Here is an 18363-nt window from a genome sequence, read left to right as displayed (position 1 = left end):
TTTCATGATGCATAAAGAAATGTGTCTATAAAATAAGAGAAAGTGGACAATAAAGATAATGTCTTCACTTCCCATGAAATAGCAAAAAAGACCACAAAAAGTTAGAAATTAGTTCTGGTAGATTATTTGGTTAATTGATTCTTGAAGCACGGACAGTAAGCATATACAGTATGAAGGATCAATAATTCTAGTCTAAAGGCCATTTTCACACAAGTGTAGTATAGGCATACTGTCCCGGTCTGACCACTGGGCTACTGACCTGAGTTCACAGATGTGCCGGGACATTCATCTGTATTACAAGCCCAAAAATGATCTTGTATTACACTTGTATGAAGGTGGTTAGAGGTTAGAGATGAGCGAGTGTACTCGCTAAGGCAAACTACTCGAGCGAGTAGTGCCTTATTCGAGTACCTGCAAGCTTGTATCTAAAGATTCGGGTCCCGGCGGGGGGCGGGGAGCGTCGGAGGAGAGTGGGGGGACGGGGGGGGGGGCAGATCTCTCTCTCACTCTCTCCCACCCGCTCCCCCCTGCTCACTCCCGCAACTCACTGCTCTTCCCCGCCGGCACCCAAATCTTTAGAGACGAGCGGGCAGGTACTCGCATAAGGCACTACTCACTCGAGTAGTTTGCCTTAGCGAGTACGCTTGCTCATCTCTATTAGTGGTCACAGAACACCCAAATGCTTTCAGCACTGCTCAGAAATGAAGGCTAGTTATATACGAGCATTTCACAGATGTGTTTATGCACATGGAGTACGGATGAGTGTCTTGGTTTGACTGTGGTCTACTGACCCAAACTCAGGACATCATGTATCCCTATGATGCCGAGTCCAAGTCAGTAGACCTGAAGTCAGACCTGTAATATACCCGTATTACGCTTGTGTGAAAGTGGCCTAAAGGGGTTGTACAACTAATAACATTTTCCCCCTATCCACTGGATCGCTGGGATTGACTGCTGTCATAGCCATCCCAATATCTGCTTACCCTGAATGCTCCATGTGGTGACCACTGCTTCACCCATTTCTATGGGACGAAGGAAGATTGCCAAGTGCATCGGTTTCCCTTTGTCCCATAGAAGTGGATGGATCGATGATTGTGCTCCATTCATGTAGGGGATGTGGGGTGTGCAGCTGTAGAGGCACAGCGGTCGGACCCCCAGTGATAAGACATTTATCCCTTACCCTGCGGACAGAGGATACATGTCATCAGTGGGGAAACCTCTTTGAGGCTTCCTACACACGTATGTGTGTTCCATCCGATTTTCAAACCATTTGATTCGGTGTAGTCACATGCCCTCTTTTGAACTCGGATGAATAGTCTTAGTAAAAAAAATTGCAGCAGGTCCTATTTTCGGCCAATTCTCAAAAAAAACTAGTGCATGCCAATGTGTGGTGTCCCGTACACGGACAGCACACGGACGGGATATCATTTGTCTCTAAGTCCCAAAATTGCCACTTCTATTAATTATGCTGCACCCTGCAACTTTTCAAAAAGGGGGCAGGGCCCAGCACTATGGGTGTGGCCATGCAAGGTTGATCATACTTATCATAATCTATGCTAGTAACTGGTGTGGATTACGTTTTTCACACACAGAGGTTCCGCCAGATGAAACAAATGTAGAGAATAGAATCCATTGATTTCAATCGTTTCATCCGCATTTCCTTTTTTTTTCGTGCGCGGAAGAAAAAGGAACATGTTCTATTTTGTGTGCATTTGCGGAGGTCTGCACACAATCTGCGAGATGATACACAAAATACAGCACATAACGGCAGGGAACAGACCACATCCGGACCTCATTAGGCCAAATAGCCTTTTAAATCAGGCTCTGCATGCACGAAAAAGCACAGTGCAATGCGCAGACATGCGCGCAAATCATAGTGCAAATACATTGCGCTGAAGCCTGTGCATTTACAGATATACCGGTGTGAAGGAGCCCTCGGGTGTGGAAATGAACAGCCAAACGTTCTTCATTGACCGCAACGTTAAAAAAAGGTATATATTTCCATACTTTTTAAAATGTGGGACAGAAAAGCGCAGTCAGCGCCGATTTTCTATGTCAGAAAGAAAAAGAAACAAAACGCACAAAAAAATGTATTTCTTGCTAAGGCTGCTTTCACACTTGCGGTAGAATGGCGCAATGTGAGGGTGCATTCACACGACCGTATATTGTCCAGGTTTTCACGCCCAGCCGATATACGGTGTCTCTCTCTGCAGGGGGGGAGGCTGGAAGAGCCAGGAGCAGTGCTCTGAGCTCCCACCCCTCTCTGCCTCCTCTCCACCCCCCTGCACTATTCTCAATGAGAAGAAGTGGGATGGGGCGGAGCTAATTCCAGGAATTTAGACCCGCCCCTGTTCTGCCTCCTCTCATTGCAAATAGCGCAGAGGGGCGGAGAGGGGGTGGAAAGGAGGCAGAGAGGGGGCAGGAGCTCAGAGCACTGCTCCCGGCTCTTCCAGCCTCCTCCCCCTGCAGAGAGAGACGCCGTAAATCGGCCGGGCGTGAAAACCCTGCCGATATACGGTCGTCTGAATGCACCCTGAGAGTGAGTGAAACCAATGATTTTCAATGGTTTTATTCCCATTTGCGATGTTTTCACTCCTGCGATGCGGAGTGAAAAAAAATCCTATCTTTCTGTGTTTTGCGACTTTTTTTTTTTCTCCCATGTTTCCCTATGGAGCCTCTTTTTTATCGAATCGCAACGCACGAACTTGCGATTCTCGTGTGATACGTTTTTAACATTAGAGACTCCTATTGACTTCCGCGCAAGAAAATTGTGGGCGACAGCGATGCGAGATTACTGTCAGGAAAAAGCATTGCTGATGCTCAAAAATCGCAGGAACAAAGACCTGATTTTGCCGCTATTTCCTCGCGGGAAAAATCGCAATCGCCAGTATGAAGGAGCCCTACATGTAGTCAAACCTGTGCATTGTTTTAAGTTTTATAGTCTATGGGTCTGTTAAACGCTACGTTTTTTTCAGTACGCGTGCGTTTCACGGATGACCATATTACAGTGGAGGGGGGGGCATGTCTTTTTTTCTGCAGTTTTGTGTATTTGCATTTTGTGTTTTGCACTGGTGCCATTGGGCCAGCTGGTATAATTAGCAGCAGACTGCATAAGGGTAATTAGCTCATTCTCCTCCTCACTCTGTTGCCTGACATCACAATGGAAAGGTGAGTGGCTGGTGGCATGGTGCTGCATGTGAGGTGGCTTGCCAGCAGGCGCGCTGCTGGTGGGCTTTATGTGGCGCTGCATCCGATAGTAGGGATCTGCTCAGGGGGCTTTCATATTAGTAGAGTATTTCTGCAGTTTAGGGTTTCTTCACATGACCGTGTTTGTGTGCACGAGATACAGATAATAGAACCCACTAACTTCAATTGGTTCGTCTTCATGAGTGGTTTTTGTGTGCGTAATTTATGCATGCAGACAAAAGTAAGACCTGCTCTATCTTTCTGTGTTTTTGCGCAGCAAAACCCCCATAGAAGTCTATGGGAGATGTGCAAATCCGAAAGGATAAGCATGAATCTGTGCGCCATATATGGGAGGAAAAAAAAGCACACATCTGGGTCTCACTAGGCTAATTAGCCTTCTAATCTATGGAAAAAAGGGTGTCGCATGCGTGTGATCAGGCCCTGTGCGCAAAAAGTGCAGTACCATGTGCAGTCACGCATGCAAATCAATCTCATCCAACCTCGTTCATGTGCAAATACTCATGTGTACATCGCACACTGTGGGATGTGTTTTATTGTCCCATTGAAAGCAATGGGCGATATGTTCCGTGGAACCTAAAATTAAATCCCTACATATCCTTCTTTTTAAACGGTTCGTGGGCTTATCTATTTTGTTGAGCGCTCTTCTCCCTATGAGAAGTATGCACAAATGCGCTCATTGGAAGGAGCTTTGGCTCTCGTGTCTATAAACTTTACTTAGCAGCAGAAGCTCAGTGTATAAAACCGCTGTCAAATCTGAGTTGGAACCTCCAGCCTCACAGATCCGAAATTAAGCACTTTTTCTTCTGCCCAAAAGCTGATCTGCTGGGTGGAAAGTAGAATTATGGTCAATGAGGTCACTTGCTGTTCGGATATGGGGATTCCCCTTTCCTGCTCCCCGAACGGAGCATGAAAGCAAAATCCCCACTGCAGGTGTGAGACCACCCTAATTTGTGGATGTGTGCTCTGGTGTCTCGTTGAGTTGAAGCATGCGCATTGGGTGATGGAGCCGTAAAAGTCACGTTCATATGGAGTACTTTGGACGTAGAATCCAGGCTAACAAACTGCAGAGAATCCGCGCCCTTTTAGACCCCATTGAATGGGAATCTGTGCCGTATTTTATACTACCTGAATTTCCACATGTGTAAATTTTGAAGTCCGCATTGCAGGAAGAAATCTTCTGACGGCCTCCGTTATTTTTCGATTTGAGTCTTTTTATTTTTGCAGGATGCCCTGCAGCTGTTATTGGAACCATTTTAAAGCACATAAGACTTTTTTTTTTTTTTTTTTTTGAGATGTGGTGACCAAAAAAAGCTTATTTCTGTTTTTTTTTTTTTAATTTTTTCTGAAAACGTCCATGTGGCTTAAGTGTATTTTGACAGATCTGCCTTCTATGGATACAATAATACCAAATATAATTTAGTTTTTGATTCTAAATATGGGAAACACTATCTTTTTGTTTTATAATGTTCATTACATAGTAACCTAGGATGTTAGGACTGTGACAGGACTCCACACCTTAGGCCCAGGTAGAGGGTGTATTCTCTTAGATCTTTGCTGAGATGGGAATAAGTCAGGAGAGCAGCAAAAGGAGCCAATCCGCAGACCGAAAGCCTCGGTAGTAAACAATATATACAGGGTCACTGTATGTACCCAAAGGAAAAAGAGACCATGCGCTACTTATTGTCAAAAAGGATAATAGAAGGAACTTGCTTTACTTGGGGGAGGAGGGTGGGGTTGGATGGGCTGCATACAAGCCCCGGATATAACTGTTCTCCCTGGAGCATGAAGGGGTTAAAGACAGTGTTGGGGTTGGGGGGGGGGGGTTACTTTAGTTAATAAGAAAGACCTTGCTCTGACAATGGAGCTGCTTCTCCCACCGAAGCAGGTTATTCAGTCTTTTATATTTTAGCAATATGTAGAGTGTCTGAACAGTTGTAAAATGCCTCGTGTGCAGAAATAGTAAAGCACATTTACAGTTACTAGACCAAAGGGGTTATTCAAAACTTGGATGTTGATAACCTATCCTTGGGCTATCCATATTGGATCGATGGTTGTCTGCCTCTCGGCATCTGTCAATCAGCTATTTGAAAGGGCCATGGCACTCAGGTGAGCGATGTGGCCACTTCATTGTACACCACCTTACACCACATTAGCAGGCACTGCTGTTACGTAGCTCAGTCCCATTCACTTAACCATATGGCTCACAAACAGTCACATGCCAAGGAAGAGGTTGCGACTCTATGCCTCAAGCATTGCAGGCCCTTTCATAAATCTGATTGGCAGGGGTTCTGGAAGTCAGATTCCAATCGATCGGATACTACTCGCCTAGCCCAAGGATAGGTCTTTAATATAAAAGTCCTGGAAACCCCATTTTTAACATAATGAGATTAGTCATTTGTACATGAGGTGGACAAGGTCCAGAGGGCCGAACCAGAAAGTATGTTCTAACCTTACTTTAGATGGCAGTATTAATGTGGTGGAATTATGTAATATGTGTAATTATAATATGCTGGAATCATTGGGGTTTTATAGGGCAGTCGGGGTGACAATGTAGACTGGTCTTATCTAAGTCTTGACCCCCTCCACTAGCCCAACAATGCAGAATGCAAACTAATAGAAAAGCCCAATAGTTGTAGTACAATATATAAATAATGGAGACACAAGTTGCTCATTTACATAACCACTTTATTCTTGTCATCTCTTAGCGTGGGACTGAAGCCAGCTGGAGCCTGGGAGACCGAGGAAGATGAGGGGTTCAGTGACTGGTCACAGAAGTTGGAGCAAAGGAAGCTGAAAGGAGCCGCTCAAGTCGCAGAAGAAAGGGAAGAATTAAGACCCATGGAAGTAGAACAGAGCAGAGTTGTAGAAACTATGGAGGAAGAAGCTGGAGATCAACTGCCAAAAGCAGAAGAGGAAGAAGATGAAGGGACTTCCCGCTACGAAGCAGTAGAGGTATTTCTGCTAACTTCATCTCATGTGTAGTAGAGAATTGCAAAGGATTACAGCATAGTAATCCTTTGCAATTGATGGCAGATATGTATTCCAGTTTGCCACCAATGTTATTTCTCTGTTACATCTAAGCTAGGGCAAGTGCAATAGCAATGACTGAAAAGACTTCCAAACTCACTACAATGTAGAGGGGGGGGGGGGGATTTTGCAAGCATAAGCCATTGTTAAGGCACAATGTATAGGCTCTGTAGAATATCTGTCTTGGTTGATGTGTCACATATAAACCATATGTCTTATTTGCATTTTCTTTCCCTCTTCTGTGGTTTCACTAATGCAGTCTGCTCTTCATGTTTATGCCTCTTGATGTTTTAGAGACAGGCCAATCTCTCAGCACACTGCACTTGTACTCTTAAGCCTTGCCTAAAAGTAGTAAGTCTGTACATGGTACTCACAAATAGTATAGACAGTTTGGACATGGCTACATGGCAGCTTTAGCCATGCAACCAAAGATGGCTGTGTAATCCTGTGACCTCGCACTCTTACTTAACAGCGTTACAGTGCAATAACCTGATTGCGCAAAAAAAAAAAAAAAATCCAACCTGTTGTGGAAATTTTTCTCATAATTGGCAGGTCGCGTCAATGTATAAGTCTCATCACAACCCCTTTGACCTTAATAAGGATGCAAGGTCGTAAGGCTAGACAAGTTGCAGAGGTCGTTGTGTAGCCCTAGCCTAAGGTTAGTTTGGCATGAGTGCCTTATGGCTACCTTTCATGTGCCCATAATAAGGGCGAGTTTCCCAGCTCTACTGCAGGTCTTGTGTGCCGAACTGGGGATATCATGGGTCCCTCATCCATAATGCGTATGAAATAAATGCGGCCTTAATGTACTCGTGAAGTTGACCAATGTGAGTAGGGAGTTGTCAAACTACAGCTAATTATTGTCTAGAATCCCCTTCTATATCGTGGCACTCCTGGCCTTTTTTTAATATAAGGCTGAAATGGTATCTTCAGCAGCTCTCTATGCACGAGGGGACATAAGGAGGAACATGAACAGTGAGGTTTGGAGAGGACCAAGAGCTGCCAGGAAAGATTTGATATATTGAGGTAATCAGCCATATGAGGTATACTGCGGACCTATCTACACAGTATAACCAGCTCTCGGGACTAACGGACCGGGCATCCCATGACACAGCTCCCCTATAATAAAAGGGTTTAAGATGTATGGATGCAACTGGGCTGGAAAGAAATTCCACTGGTAGAACATTGCCATCAGGTTACATTATATTTGCATTGGGAAAAATGGCTGGAATGCTACTTTAAACAGTGTCCTTAACTGATTGCCCATGAGGTTCATGTGATCGTCTCAACCTTGCTTCCCCTATAGTATCAGATATGTTTGCAAAGTATCTCTTGAGATTTGTCAACTTACCATTTGTCATCTCTTTATTTAACAGATGAATTATGAACTGGAACCCTGCAATTATGATCACCGCAGCAATGAGACCGAGACACTGATGGTCACTTCCAATCAATGGGAAACCAGGTAAAGGTTCCACTTGAACGCCATTGCTGTCAGTGACAAGGGACTATTAAGTGAGAACCCTAGGCTGAGGGGGTTAGCTGGGTATTCGACCTTTTACTTACCCCCAATGTGAGACAAGTCCAGCCAAATCGATGTCCTTATTAGTCTTCCATAACGCTGGAACAGTTCAGGATCTTGTCCTTACTAGCAAAAAAAGGCCCTATCACCGGGTCCTCAAATTAGCTCTGTGGCACAGGTCACTTGGCAGGTGCATCTTAACGTAACTTTATTCAGTCAACAGAGATGTGTCAAACTTGGTTTCGGAATTTAGCAGGACTCGCTCTGTGACATCTGTCTGGCAATTCGGGTGTCTGGTGCTCCACTTTGCAGATAGTGCAGGGTCTGGTTATGTCAGAACTCCTTACTCTGTAGCATATTAGGTTTAGCATTAGCCTCCCCAGCTCGCACCCTTATGACAGCCTTGAGAAGGTGCCATTGGCACCTACTCTAGTGGATGGGGAGTACTTGAGGGCACTTTCTCCTGAGGTCTTGGTGAGTTGTAGCCCTTTTTTTTTCAATGTAAAGAACAACTTTCTCAGGCTGGGACTATTCATTCTCAACGGAACTTTTATCAGCTCCTGATACCAATGATTCTCATGATACCCGACCCTGCAATTCATGCCCCTCCATTCAACAGCCTCAGATTTTGCAAAATTTAAAGATCAAACTTGCATAACTTGGCAGTGCCCATTCAAAATGCCTTTCGGCCGCTTTCACATTTGCATCGGGAGTTGTTTTCCTTCTCCATTATAGGAGCAGGAAAGGGGAATCCCCTGGCCCAATGGCTCCGTCTTGTAACCGGACAGGCCCCATTGACTGATAGTTTCCTGGCATTTTACTGGACAAAACTTTCATGAAGGACTTCTTGTGTATTTTGTGTTGATTTGCAACGGAACCTCTGAACGGAGGTTTTAGCGCAGATGTGAAAGTGACCTTATGCTACTTTATATGCAGGTCTTGGGTTTAAATTCCTAAATAGATTGTTGATAGAATAGGAATCAGAAACTAAGTAAACCCAGTGGCATTTTTACTAGGTCTGTTAACCATAAATGAGCATATGTCTGGAACTTCTGAAGAAGTGTCAGTCATTTGGTGAATTTCTGCCATTCTATTAAATTGGTTCTCTGCTTGCACCAACCCTATTCTGAGTTCCTTGCCAATAAGCTGATCAGCACCCCCCTACAAGGACCTGTAGGGGTCAGCTGCAATCTAGCAGCAAGAGCTCAGTTCACATACAGCACCCCTGCAGGGTAAATTAAGTATTGGTATTCAAATCGATGTTTTTTGTTTTTTTTCTAATGCAGAACATCAAGAGAAGGTCTTTGTAAACTTTTTTTTTTTTTTGCGAAGGATCAGGATCCTTAGAGGAACCCTTCCCTGAACTCTGTTTCAGAAGATGCTTATTCCCCATACAGTAAGGACGGGTTCACACGGGATGCTTTCACCGCGGATATCTCATGGTTTTGCCGCAGCGAAACACCGCAAGATTTTGGCGGGATAAGCACAGCTTCAAAACCCAAAGCTAAGTTTTGGAGCAGCGTTGCCGCATGCTCTTCCATTGCGGCCGTGTCTGCCATATACAGGACCGAGGCTGCAACAGAAAAAAAGAATTGACATGCTGGGTCCCGGGAATCCGCAGCCCCAGCTAATGACGTCCCATGTGGACAAGATTTTTGACAAATCTCATCCACATGGCTGGCTAGTCCCGGGATTAGCGGCCTCAGGAAAATTCTGCGGCAAATCCGCCCAGTGTGAACAGAGCCAAAGGGGAATGGTTTGCAGAAAAGTCTATGGGGCCTTGATGTAGAATCATGACTTTTGGCATTTGTACTTTTTAAAAATAGTTCTTCTCTAGGCCCATTATAACTTCTTTTTTTTTCCATCGTTAGAGAGTCTCATGATAATGAAGAAGAGAACCGAACACCAAGTCCATATCCAAGAGAAGAAGCTGAAAACTTTGAGCGAGGGAGAAGACAAGATACATTTGAGCCTTACAATGATCAGGTAGGGACAAACACCCCTGTGTATGATCATATATCTCACCAGAAGAGCAGTTGAGTCCTGGGAAAACCAGTGCTTTATTCCCTCTCAAACCCAAGGATTGCCTTCCTATGTGCTGCCATGAGCATTGCTGTTGCATTAGAAAGTAATGAAGTTGTTTGGTGATGTTTTTTTTTTTGTTTTTTTTCCCTGGTCATGGAGGTCCTTGAAAGCTCCATCTAAATTGGACTTGGCTGTTTATGGATAGACACTTGAGCTCCAGGGGATGATTATTTTATATGTATGTATGTGAGCCAACCCACAAGAAAAATATAACATTTATTGATGTCAGTAATGGACACACATAGCTACCAGTTAATGTGGTATATAACCGTAACATAGTATGTTAGGCTGAATGAAGACAATGTCCATCTAGTTCAGCCTGTTTCAACCCCCTTGTTGATCCAGAGGAAGGCAGAAAAAAAACAAGAGGCAGAAGCCAATTAGCCCATTCGGGGGAAAAATTCCTTCATGACTCCATAATGGCCATCAGAATAATCCCTGGATCAACCTTTAATAGTTCCTACCTAAATGTAAGACCCGGATCAACAACCCCGCTGGTCACCTAATGTCTAGATCCTGTAATATCACAGCGCTCTAGAAAGACATCTAGTACCCTCTTAAACTCCTCTATGGAATTTGTCATCACCACATCCTCAGGCAGATGGTTCCACAGTCTCGCTGCTCTTACAGTGAAGAACCCCCTTTCTGTATTGGTGATAAAATTTGCTTTCTTCTAGACGTAGAGGATGCCCTCTTGTTACTGTCACAGTCCTGGGTATAAACAGGTCATGGGGAGAGATCTTTTTATTGTCCCCTAATGTATTTAGACATAGTTATTTGATCGCCCCTTAGCTGGCTTTTTTTTTCCAGGGTGAATAATCCCAATGTTGATAGCCTCTCTGGGTATTCCAGTCTTCTCATTCCATGTATTAATTTTGAACCCCCTCAAGCACTGCAACATATTTCCTGAGCACCGTCGTCCAGGACTGTACACAGTATTCCATATGGGGCCTGATAAGTGCCTTATATAGTCGGAGGAAGAATGTTCTCGCCCCTATGCCTTTTTTTTTTTTTTTTTAAATGCACCCCAATACTTTATTAGCTTTTGCAGCAGCTGACTGGCATTGATTACTCCTGTTTAGTCTACAATCCACTAGTACCCCCAGGTCGTTTTCCATCTCACTTTTCCCTAGCAGTACCCCATTTAGTGTACATTGGTGACATCCGTTTCTCCTGCCCATGTGCATAACCTTAAATTTATCAACATTGAACTTTATTTGCCATTTTTCTGGCCAAGCCCCCAGCATATTTTGGTCCGTTTGTAACTGTACATTGTCCTCCGTTATATTAATTGTCTTATATAATTTTGTATCTTCTGCAAATATTGATATTTTACTGTGCAGTCCCTCTATCAGGTCACTGATAAATATATTGAACAGAATGGGGCCTAATACTGAGCCCTGTGGCACCCCACTAGCGACGGTGGCCCAATCAGAGTACAAACCATTTATTACCACCCTTTGCTTTCTATCTCTGAGCCAGTTCTTGACCCAGATACACAATTTTTCACCCACCCAATCCGAGCTGCCTCATTTTATATATCAGCCTATTATGCTACACGGTGTCAAATGCTTTAGAGAAGTCCAGATATAAGAGATCAATAGACTCTCCCAGGTCCAGCCTAGAACTTCATCGTAGAAGCTGATCAGATTGGTCTGACATGATCGCCCTCCCCCCTCATGAAGCCATGCTGACGAGGAGTTATTCCATTGTTCTCCTTGAGGTATTCTAAGATGGCGTCTCTCAGAAACCCCTCGAATGGTTTTTCCAGTCATTGAAGTGAGACTTACCGGCCTGTAGTTACCAGGCTCTTTGGGACAACTCTTTGTATATTGGTATGACACTGGCAATGCGACAATCCAATGGTACAACCCCGGTCTTGATAATGTCCATACATATAAGATAAGAAATAGCGGTCTGGCTATTACATCACTTAGTTCTCTTAGAACCCTTGGGTGTATTCCGGCTGGGCAATTTATCGTGTGTTGGGCTTTTTTTTTTTTTTTTTGTGTATTTATTTATTCCCCCCCCCCCCCCCCCCCCCCCTCTTTAACTGGCTCTGCATTTCCTCCTGTGTTAGGTATGCAATATTTAGCATACCTAACAAAGGTTCGTTTTATTCTCTGGCATCGTGTGACATTTCTTTTTCGTTCATGAATACACTTGAAAAGAAAAGAAACTCTTTAATAGATTTGCCTTCCTCCCATCGTATTCTATGATTTCTCCTGCATAATTTGTTAAAGGGCCAGTGCTCTCAGTGCAAATCCCTTTGCTGTTAATATAACTGACTAGTTTATGGTTATTTTTGCTTCCTTTATTGATCAGTGTTTCTGCCTCCGCCTTAGCTTTTATTTTTTTACATATTTTGATGCCTCAATTACACTAAAAAGCCACCTGAGTCCATATGTACCTTGTATTATCAGGAGCGGTTCTCAATCATATGATTAACTCGTGGTATTTGAAATAACTATTTGTATATGGGTGGTTTCACCTCTGCATTGGAACCTCTGGTTGTAGATTGGCACAAAATCCCAGAAGATAAAAAGCTGCATACCACATTTTTTCTGGTGGAAAGTAAACTGACTCCATTATAGTCAATGTGGTCCGATCGGCATGGTTCGGTTCCGTCGTAAGATGGAGCCATTCGGCCAGGGGATTCCCTTTTCCTGCTCCCTTAATGGGACAGGAAAGAGGAACCCCCGAAGCGGGTGTAAAACCAGCCTGACTGTCATTACTAACCATAATAAAGCATGTTCCCCATGTATGAGTAACACATGATCCTAAGTTTTCTTTAAAGCACAAATGCTTATATGTTGTATTCTGTTGGCTCTTGATACAGGGAGAGTCCTATAATGAGAGATGGAGGTCTGAAGAAGTAAAAAGGCAGTCAGTGAGCAGTGATGGAGAAGACAATGAAGGGAATATTACAGTGAAGGTAATTGTGTTAACATAAGCTTGTCACACACCTCTGGCCATAGGTATATGAAGCCCCCACTCATACTACTACCGCTTTTTTTTTTTTTTTCCCCAACCTAGATAACCTACAAATTATTTTCCCAGTGAGAATAACCTAACTTCTTTTTCACAAACTAATTAGGTTACTGAGAGAGCCGAGGTTCTGAATCGCTCCATCCAGAAGAGGTATGTTTACTTTGCAATTAGGTTAATTTCCTTAGCAATGTTTCCATGAATTAATATCGCCATGTGGATACTGACGGATTTATTTAAGCTGGGTCCTCGATCACAAGGACTCGCTTCTAACTGCGAATAATTTTATAGATGGCGCAAGTAGCACAGCAGCTAACAGTTACATAGAAGGCTGGTCTCTCATATCGCTTCAATGTGCGCCCAGTCTTTCCACCCCATAGTTTCGACTGAAGATAGTAATCGGAACCTTTAAACAAATCTATTTTGACCAGGTTTTCTTTCCTTTCTGGCATTTAGTAGACTCTGCTATTTTGTTTGTCCAAGATGCTAGAAAGGCACAGAAACCATGGCAAATGGAGACCAAGGTGATCTCCATCTGACGAATGGAAGCCTATGGTTCTGTTTGATTACCATTAGAGATGAGCGAGTATACTCGCTAAGGCACTACTCGCTCGAGTAATGTGCCTTAGCCGAGTATCTCCCCGCTCGTCCATAAAGATTCGGGGCCGCCGCAGCTGACAGGTGAGTTGCGGCGGGGAGCGGGGCAGAGCGGGCGGGAGAGAGAGATCTCCCTGCTCTCCCCTGCAGCTCCCCGCCCCGCGGCAGCACCCAAATTTTTCGGGACAAGCGGGGAGATACTCGGCTAAGGCACATTACTCGAGCGAGTAGTGCCTTAGCGAGTATACTCGCTCATCCCTAATTACCATCTTAAGCAATCCTGGCTTAACCTTGGACAGAGAAGCCAGATGCACGCAAATGCTGTGTGAACCCCGTCTTATACATGGCTGGCCCTGAGCAACAACCAAAGTACAACAAGGGTAGTGAAGGAGTTAACTGTACACTTCCTGGTAGACTAATATAACTTGGTATTAAATGGGAAACCATTAAAGGGAACCGGTCTCCTCCAAGCAGCACCATTAAACTAAGTTATGGTGCTGTTCCGGGAGGTGATAGGTAGTCTGGAGGTGGATCTATTGCCTCCTGGAAGAGCACCATAACTTAGTTTTATGGTGCTGCTTGGAGATGACTGGTTCCCTTTATGCTTCAACACTCTGTCCCTACCATGTAAAGTACACTTCCACTTGTATACTGTGGTATTTCCTAGGTACTATACAGTGTTAAGGGGATCCAGTCAGGGTGGAATTTATGTGTAGACCCTCCTTTCATTTTGTCAAATATTGTAGACTTGACACACAAATATTGGTTCAAAAGATATGACTTATCCGTTGCTATACTACATGCTACTTTTTTTTTTTTTTTCCCTCTTGTCTATCTCTATCCTGTCCTTTCATGGTGTTACCTCATTTTGAAATGTGACCTTACTTTCTTACATACAGCAATAGTATTAAGAGAAGTGAGCCACCTCTCCCGATACATAAGATTGACGATCGTCTGGAGCAATACACTCAAGCTATAGAGGTATGAAAAATATAGTTACTGCTCCATTATGTACTATTGTTGGAGATCTCCATATAGCATGCTTGCATTCAAATAGCTGATCACAGCTTGGTTTCTATCTATCTCCTCTACAGACGTCCTCTAAGACGGGCCGCTTGGTTCGGACTCCATCTCTAGAAATGCTGAGTCCGGTAGACGCAGTAACAAACAAGAAGAATATGTGGGAGTCTGGGGAGGTCACCATGGCATCTAAACTTTCCCCTTGCAAGGTAAGACCCTCAGAAGGACTTATGTTGTGTTTTATCAGTGAAGTGCATCCTCAGAGAATCAGAAGTGCAACAGAGAATGATTCCACCCAAAAATATTGGTGGTATGCCATATGGGTCATCTTTTTCCCAAGGCAAACTTGCTGGAGTTTGTTTTTGGGGATCAGCTGTTCATACAATGTGCGTTTAATGGGATTCTCATTCCTTACCAGATTCAGATTGGGTGATAATCTTCTATATGACTGTTCTTGGTGCACATGGTAATGAGATGATTAAGGAAACAATCCGAGTTATAGAAGCCCTTTGCTCCACCAGGCTTCTGACTTCACATAAATATTCAAGTTGAGTCAGTCTGAGTAGGACTTTTCAGTGTTTTGGAAGTTTTTGTCCATAGCTAACTTGAGGAGGGCGAGTCGAAAAAGATCAGCATCGCCATATCGCCTGCAGTCTTTGACCCCATTAGTCTGTCAGGCCTGATTATTTGTCTACTATGTAACCCTGCTATCAGAGATGCAAACTTTCCAAGTTGTAGGAGCTATATTGACACTAGACTTTTATGTAGTAAACGCTACCATCTTGGCTCCAGTTGTATCAAATATTTCCAGGTCTCTTCTTGATATGACATATGAGTAGTGTATTTGTTATGTATGCTACCAAAAGATGATGTACGTCTGATATGGCAATGATATCTCACAGTTGTTCATTCACTATATTCTACAGGACACAGAAGGCATAAACATTGGCGTATCAGAAATGATCAACCAGTGGGGTAAAGGAAAATCTGATCCAGACGGCAATGCAGCACCTCAAAAAATAACAGTAAGTACAGAAAATGGCTTAATGTTTTTATCTTTCATAATTTTTACATTTTCCACATGGCTATTCTGTGCTTATCATTCAGTTAATCGCTGTTTCATGTGAAACTGAATGATCAGTGCAAGCAACAAACTAGATTCGTTTAGTTAAGGCAGGCGTAAAAACTTGCCAATTATCAGCTCCTGAAAATGTGTGGTTGCTCATCTATCTATAAACGACTGCCTGTGTTCTTCTGAATAGAGGTGGGTGGCCTAAAGAGATCTCTGATGCAGTCCCTCTCCATACTGTGAACCATTATTGGTGTGCCGACTATCGAGTGTTTGAGCACTTGACAGTCGTTCCATGTAAAAGCACCCTTAGTTTAAAAATGCAAAAAATCCTGAAATCTTGCAGGTTTTACTTTTTACGAAAAAAATCTTAGAATGGGCTGACTATTCCTGTTCTCTAGAGATCACTTTTCAGTCTCATCAAAAGCGGGATTCCAATGGGAGGTAATGCCAATAGAGAGATAAGAGCATTCACCGTAGGTGATTAATACAGCTCCCCTCCTTCCCCCTCCATGCATAATAACATCTGCATAGGACAGAGTATGCTTACAAAACTCTCCAATAAGGGTCAAGAAGTCTTATCTGGACTGCAGGTTCTCATGCTCTTACAGTAGCCACATGAATCATTTCTCTAAGGCCTCATTCACACAAGCATCGTCGTTCAGACAGACTTTATTTTTTTTTTTTTCTAAAAGCATAAAAATACCACTGGGGTCAGGATAATAGGATATCGGCAGCTGATAAAGACAGGCCTTGCACTATCTTTCAGCTGATATATGCTGGCAGCTCCCATAGACTCTTATGGGAGCTGGCAAAAGGAGGGGGAGGGACTTGAGCAGTGGCCAATACTGCTAAAACATGTCGGGTAGCTCTATTGAGCCATTAGAAGTAATTCTGAGGACTTATCTCAACTGATGGAATTTTGGGCCGTGGTTTATGTACTCAGTGTCCAGCCGTGTGAATGGATGAGAAAACACTAATTTTAGCTGAGACACTATCGGGGCTTTTTCCTGTTCATGTGTTTTCTTGGGCCTTGAAGCAGCATTAATTTTTACGCAAGCACCGCTTGCACCAATGAAATCTTTGCAAACCCCCCCCCCCCCCCTTTTTTTTTTTCTCTTCTCCTCTTCCCCTCCTACCTGCACTGGTCCTGCTACTTTTTGAAAGTGGGGAAGGACTTTGGAGTGGACAGGGCCAGAAATGTATGCCTGGTTGGGTTGAGGTGTGAATTTCTCAGAAGGCACATGGAGGAGCTGGGAATGCGCTAATTGCATGTGCGCCTCTTTGTGTACCCTGTGCGCTGGGGAAAATCCTACTAAGGGCTCCTTTACATGAGTGTATATCGGCCTGCGCTTTCACGGCCTGCCGATATACGCTTCCATCTGAGCAGTTCTCCCCTCCCCCAGGATATCCCAGGCTAAGTAAATTTCCCCCAATATCCTTTGTCCTTAATGACATTTTGATTATATTTGAGGAAAGAATGATTGGCAACCACTTGTGACAGGTAGGTTACTTCTTAGCTTGACTCTTGGCACAGCACACCATGTCATGTTGTCAGGGGGGTTAATTGATTGGGTTTTGTTGCGTTAACATAAGGGAACAATAGCTTTTTAACGGGTTAGGATAACTTTCTGTGCCGTGCCATCACAATCAAGGGAAAATTGGTCCCATCTGTAACTACTTGTATTCTAGGAGGTGAAGCCGGGAGAGGTTCTCAGCAAAAAGAGCTTATGGGAGCAGAACTCCAAGTCAGTACAGAGTAATAAGGTAAACTCACACCCCCCCCCCTCCCCATTTGAACATGCTGATTAAATGTTTTCAGTTCTTTAGTATAGATCTGTGCAAACAATTTTTTTAAACTTTTTTTTTTTTTTTTTTTGACACTATGCCCATCTTGGACTTCTATGGCATGTCTACAGGATATGCCATAAAAGGCTGATGGGTGTGAGTCCCAGAGTTCCGATCCACATATATTTCTCGAACTTCGCTCCCCATCTGGTGATGGGAGTACAGAAACGCCTGACTGGGCTCTACTGCTCGGTTTCCATAACTCCCATTCTCATCTATGGGAATTGAGGAAATGCTCAGCTGTTCTCAGACTCTTGGCTGCAGCGTACATAGAAGTATTCTCATCTTGGGCCATTATTGGAAGAGTGCCATTTTAAGATAAACATGACTAGCTTAATCTAGATGCGACTCTTTCATAGACTATTGTCCTATGTCACCACCTTCTTGGAAAGGGTGTGACCTCAATCAACCAGCAATTATACTTGCGCATCTCTATGCTAATGCTTGCTAGCCAAGGGGGCAATCGGGGCTAATAAAATTCCCTTTATAATGCCTATGTAGCCAATGTCATAATCCAACTGAGTTTCTGATATACCACGCCTAATTTACAGAACTGGCATGTTATACTCAAGTGGGGATTCGTAGACGTACCCCAAATTGGTGTAGTTTTGTAACCAGACAACCCCTTAAGTCTTATATTAAAGCTGGTGCCTGATGTCTGAAAACTATAAAGCAAACAGTACTTTCCTTCCTCAACCCCAGCTTTTTTTTTGCTTTTTTTCTTTTTTCCTGCAGCCTTCTGATTTCCTCTGGTCTCCATTGATAGTGGATGTCAGGTTACTGTTGCCTGCCCATTAGAGGGCGCAGCATTGCTGTCCCAAACTCCTGGCATTATGGGGCCCAGGATGTGAGCGCTGATGGCAGGAGAAGGCGCAGTGACGCTGGGCCTTTGGTAGGCAGCGGTCATCTGACTTCCACTGTCAATAGGGGCCTTAGGAATCGCGGCGCTAGATCAGCGGGGGTGAGGACTGGTAAGTTGCCTCTGTTTAATCTTCTGGGT

At 43.8% G+C, this 18363-nt stretch overlaps 1 protein-coding gene across 2 annotated transcripts in view; it reads left to right on the top strand.

Annotated features, from left to right (window-relative positions):
- The window catches only part of LSP1 (lymphocyte specific protein 1), an 80114-nt gene that overhangs the window by 52702 nt on the left and 9049 nt on the right, over window positions 1–18363 (top strand). For both annotated transcript variants that reach the window (XM_066583099.1, XM_066583100.1), the window contains exons 3-11: window positions 5913–6159; window positions 7611–7699; window positions 9628–9742; window positions 12681–12776; window positions 12939–12982; window positions 14326–14407; window positions 14521–14655; window positions 15373–15471; window positions 17208–17282. In XM_066583099.1, the coding sequence (XP_066439196.1) occupies window positions 5913–6159; window positions 7611–7699; window positions 9628–9742; window positions 12681–12776; window positions 12939–12982; window positions 14326–14407; window positions 14521–14655; window positions 15373–15471; window positions 17208–17282 (982 nt within the window). The remainder of the gene's footprint in view (window positions 1–5912; window positions 6160–7610; window positions 7700–9627; window positions 9743–12680; window positions 12777–12938; window positions 12983–14325; window positions 14408–14520; window positions 14656–15372; window positions 15472–17207; window positions 17283–18363) is intronic.

The sequence above is a fragment of the Eleutherodactylus coqui genome, chromosome 11 (assembly GCF_035609145.1).
Source record: "Eleutherodactylus coqui strain aEleCoq1 chromosome 11, aEleCoq1.hap1, whole genome shotgun sequence".
Lineage (NCBI taxonomy): Eukaryota > Metazoa > Chordata > Amphibia > Anura > Eleutherodactylidae > Eleutherodactylus > Eleutherodactylus coqui.
This window is presented reverse-complemented; position numbering and strand designations above follow the sequence as displayed.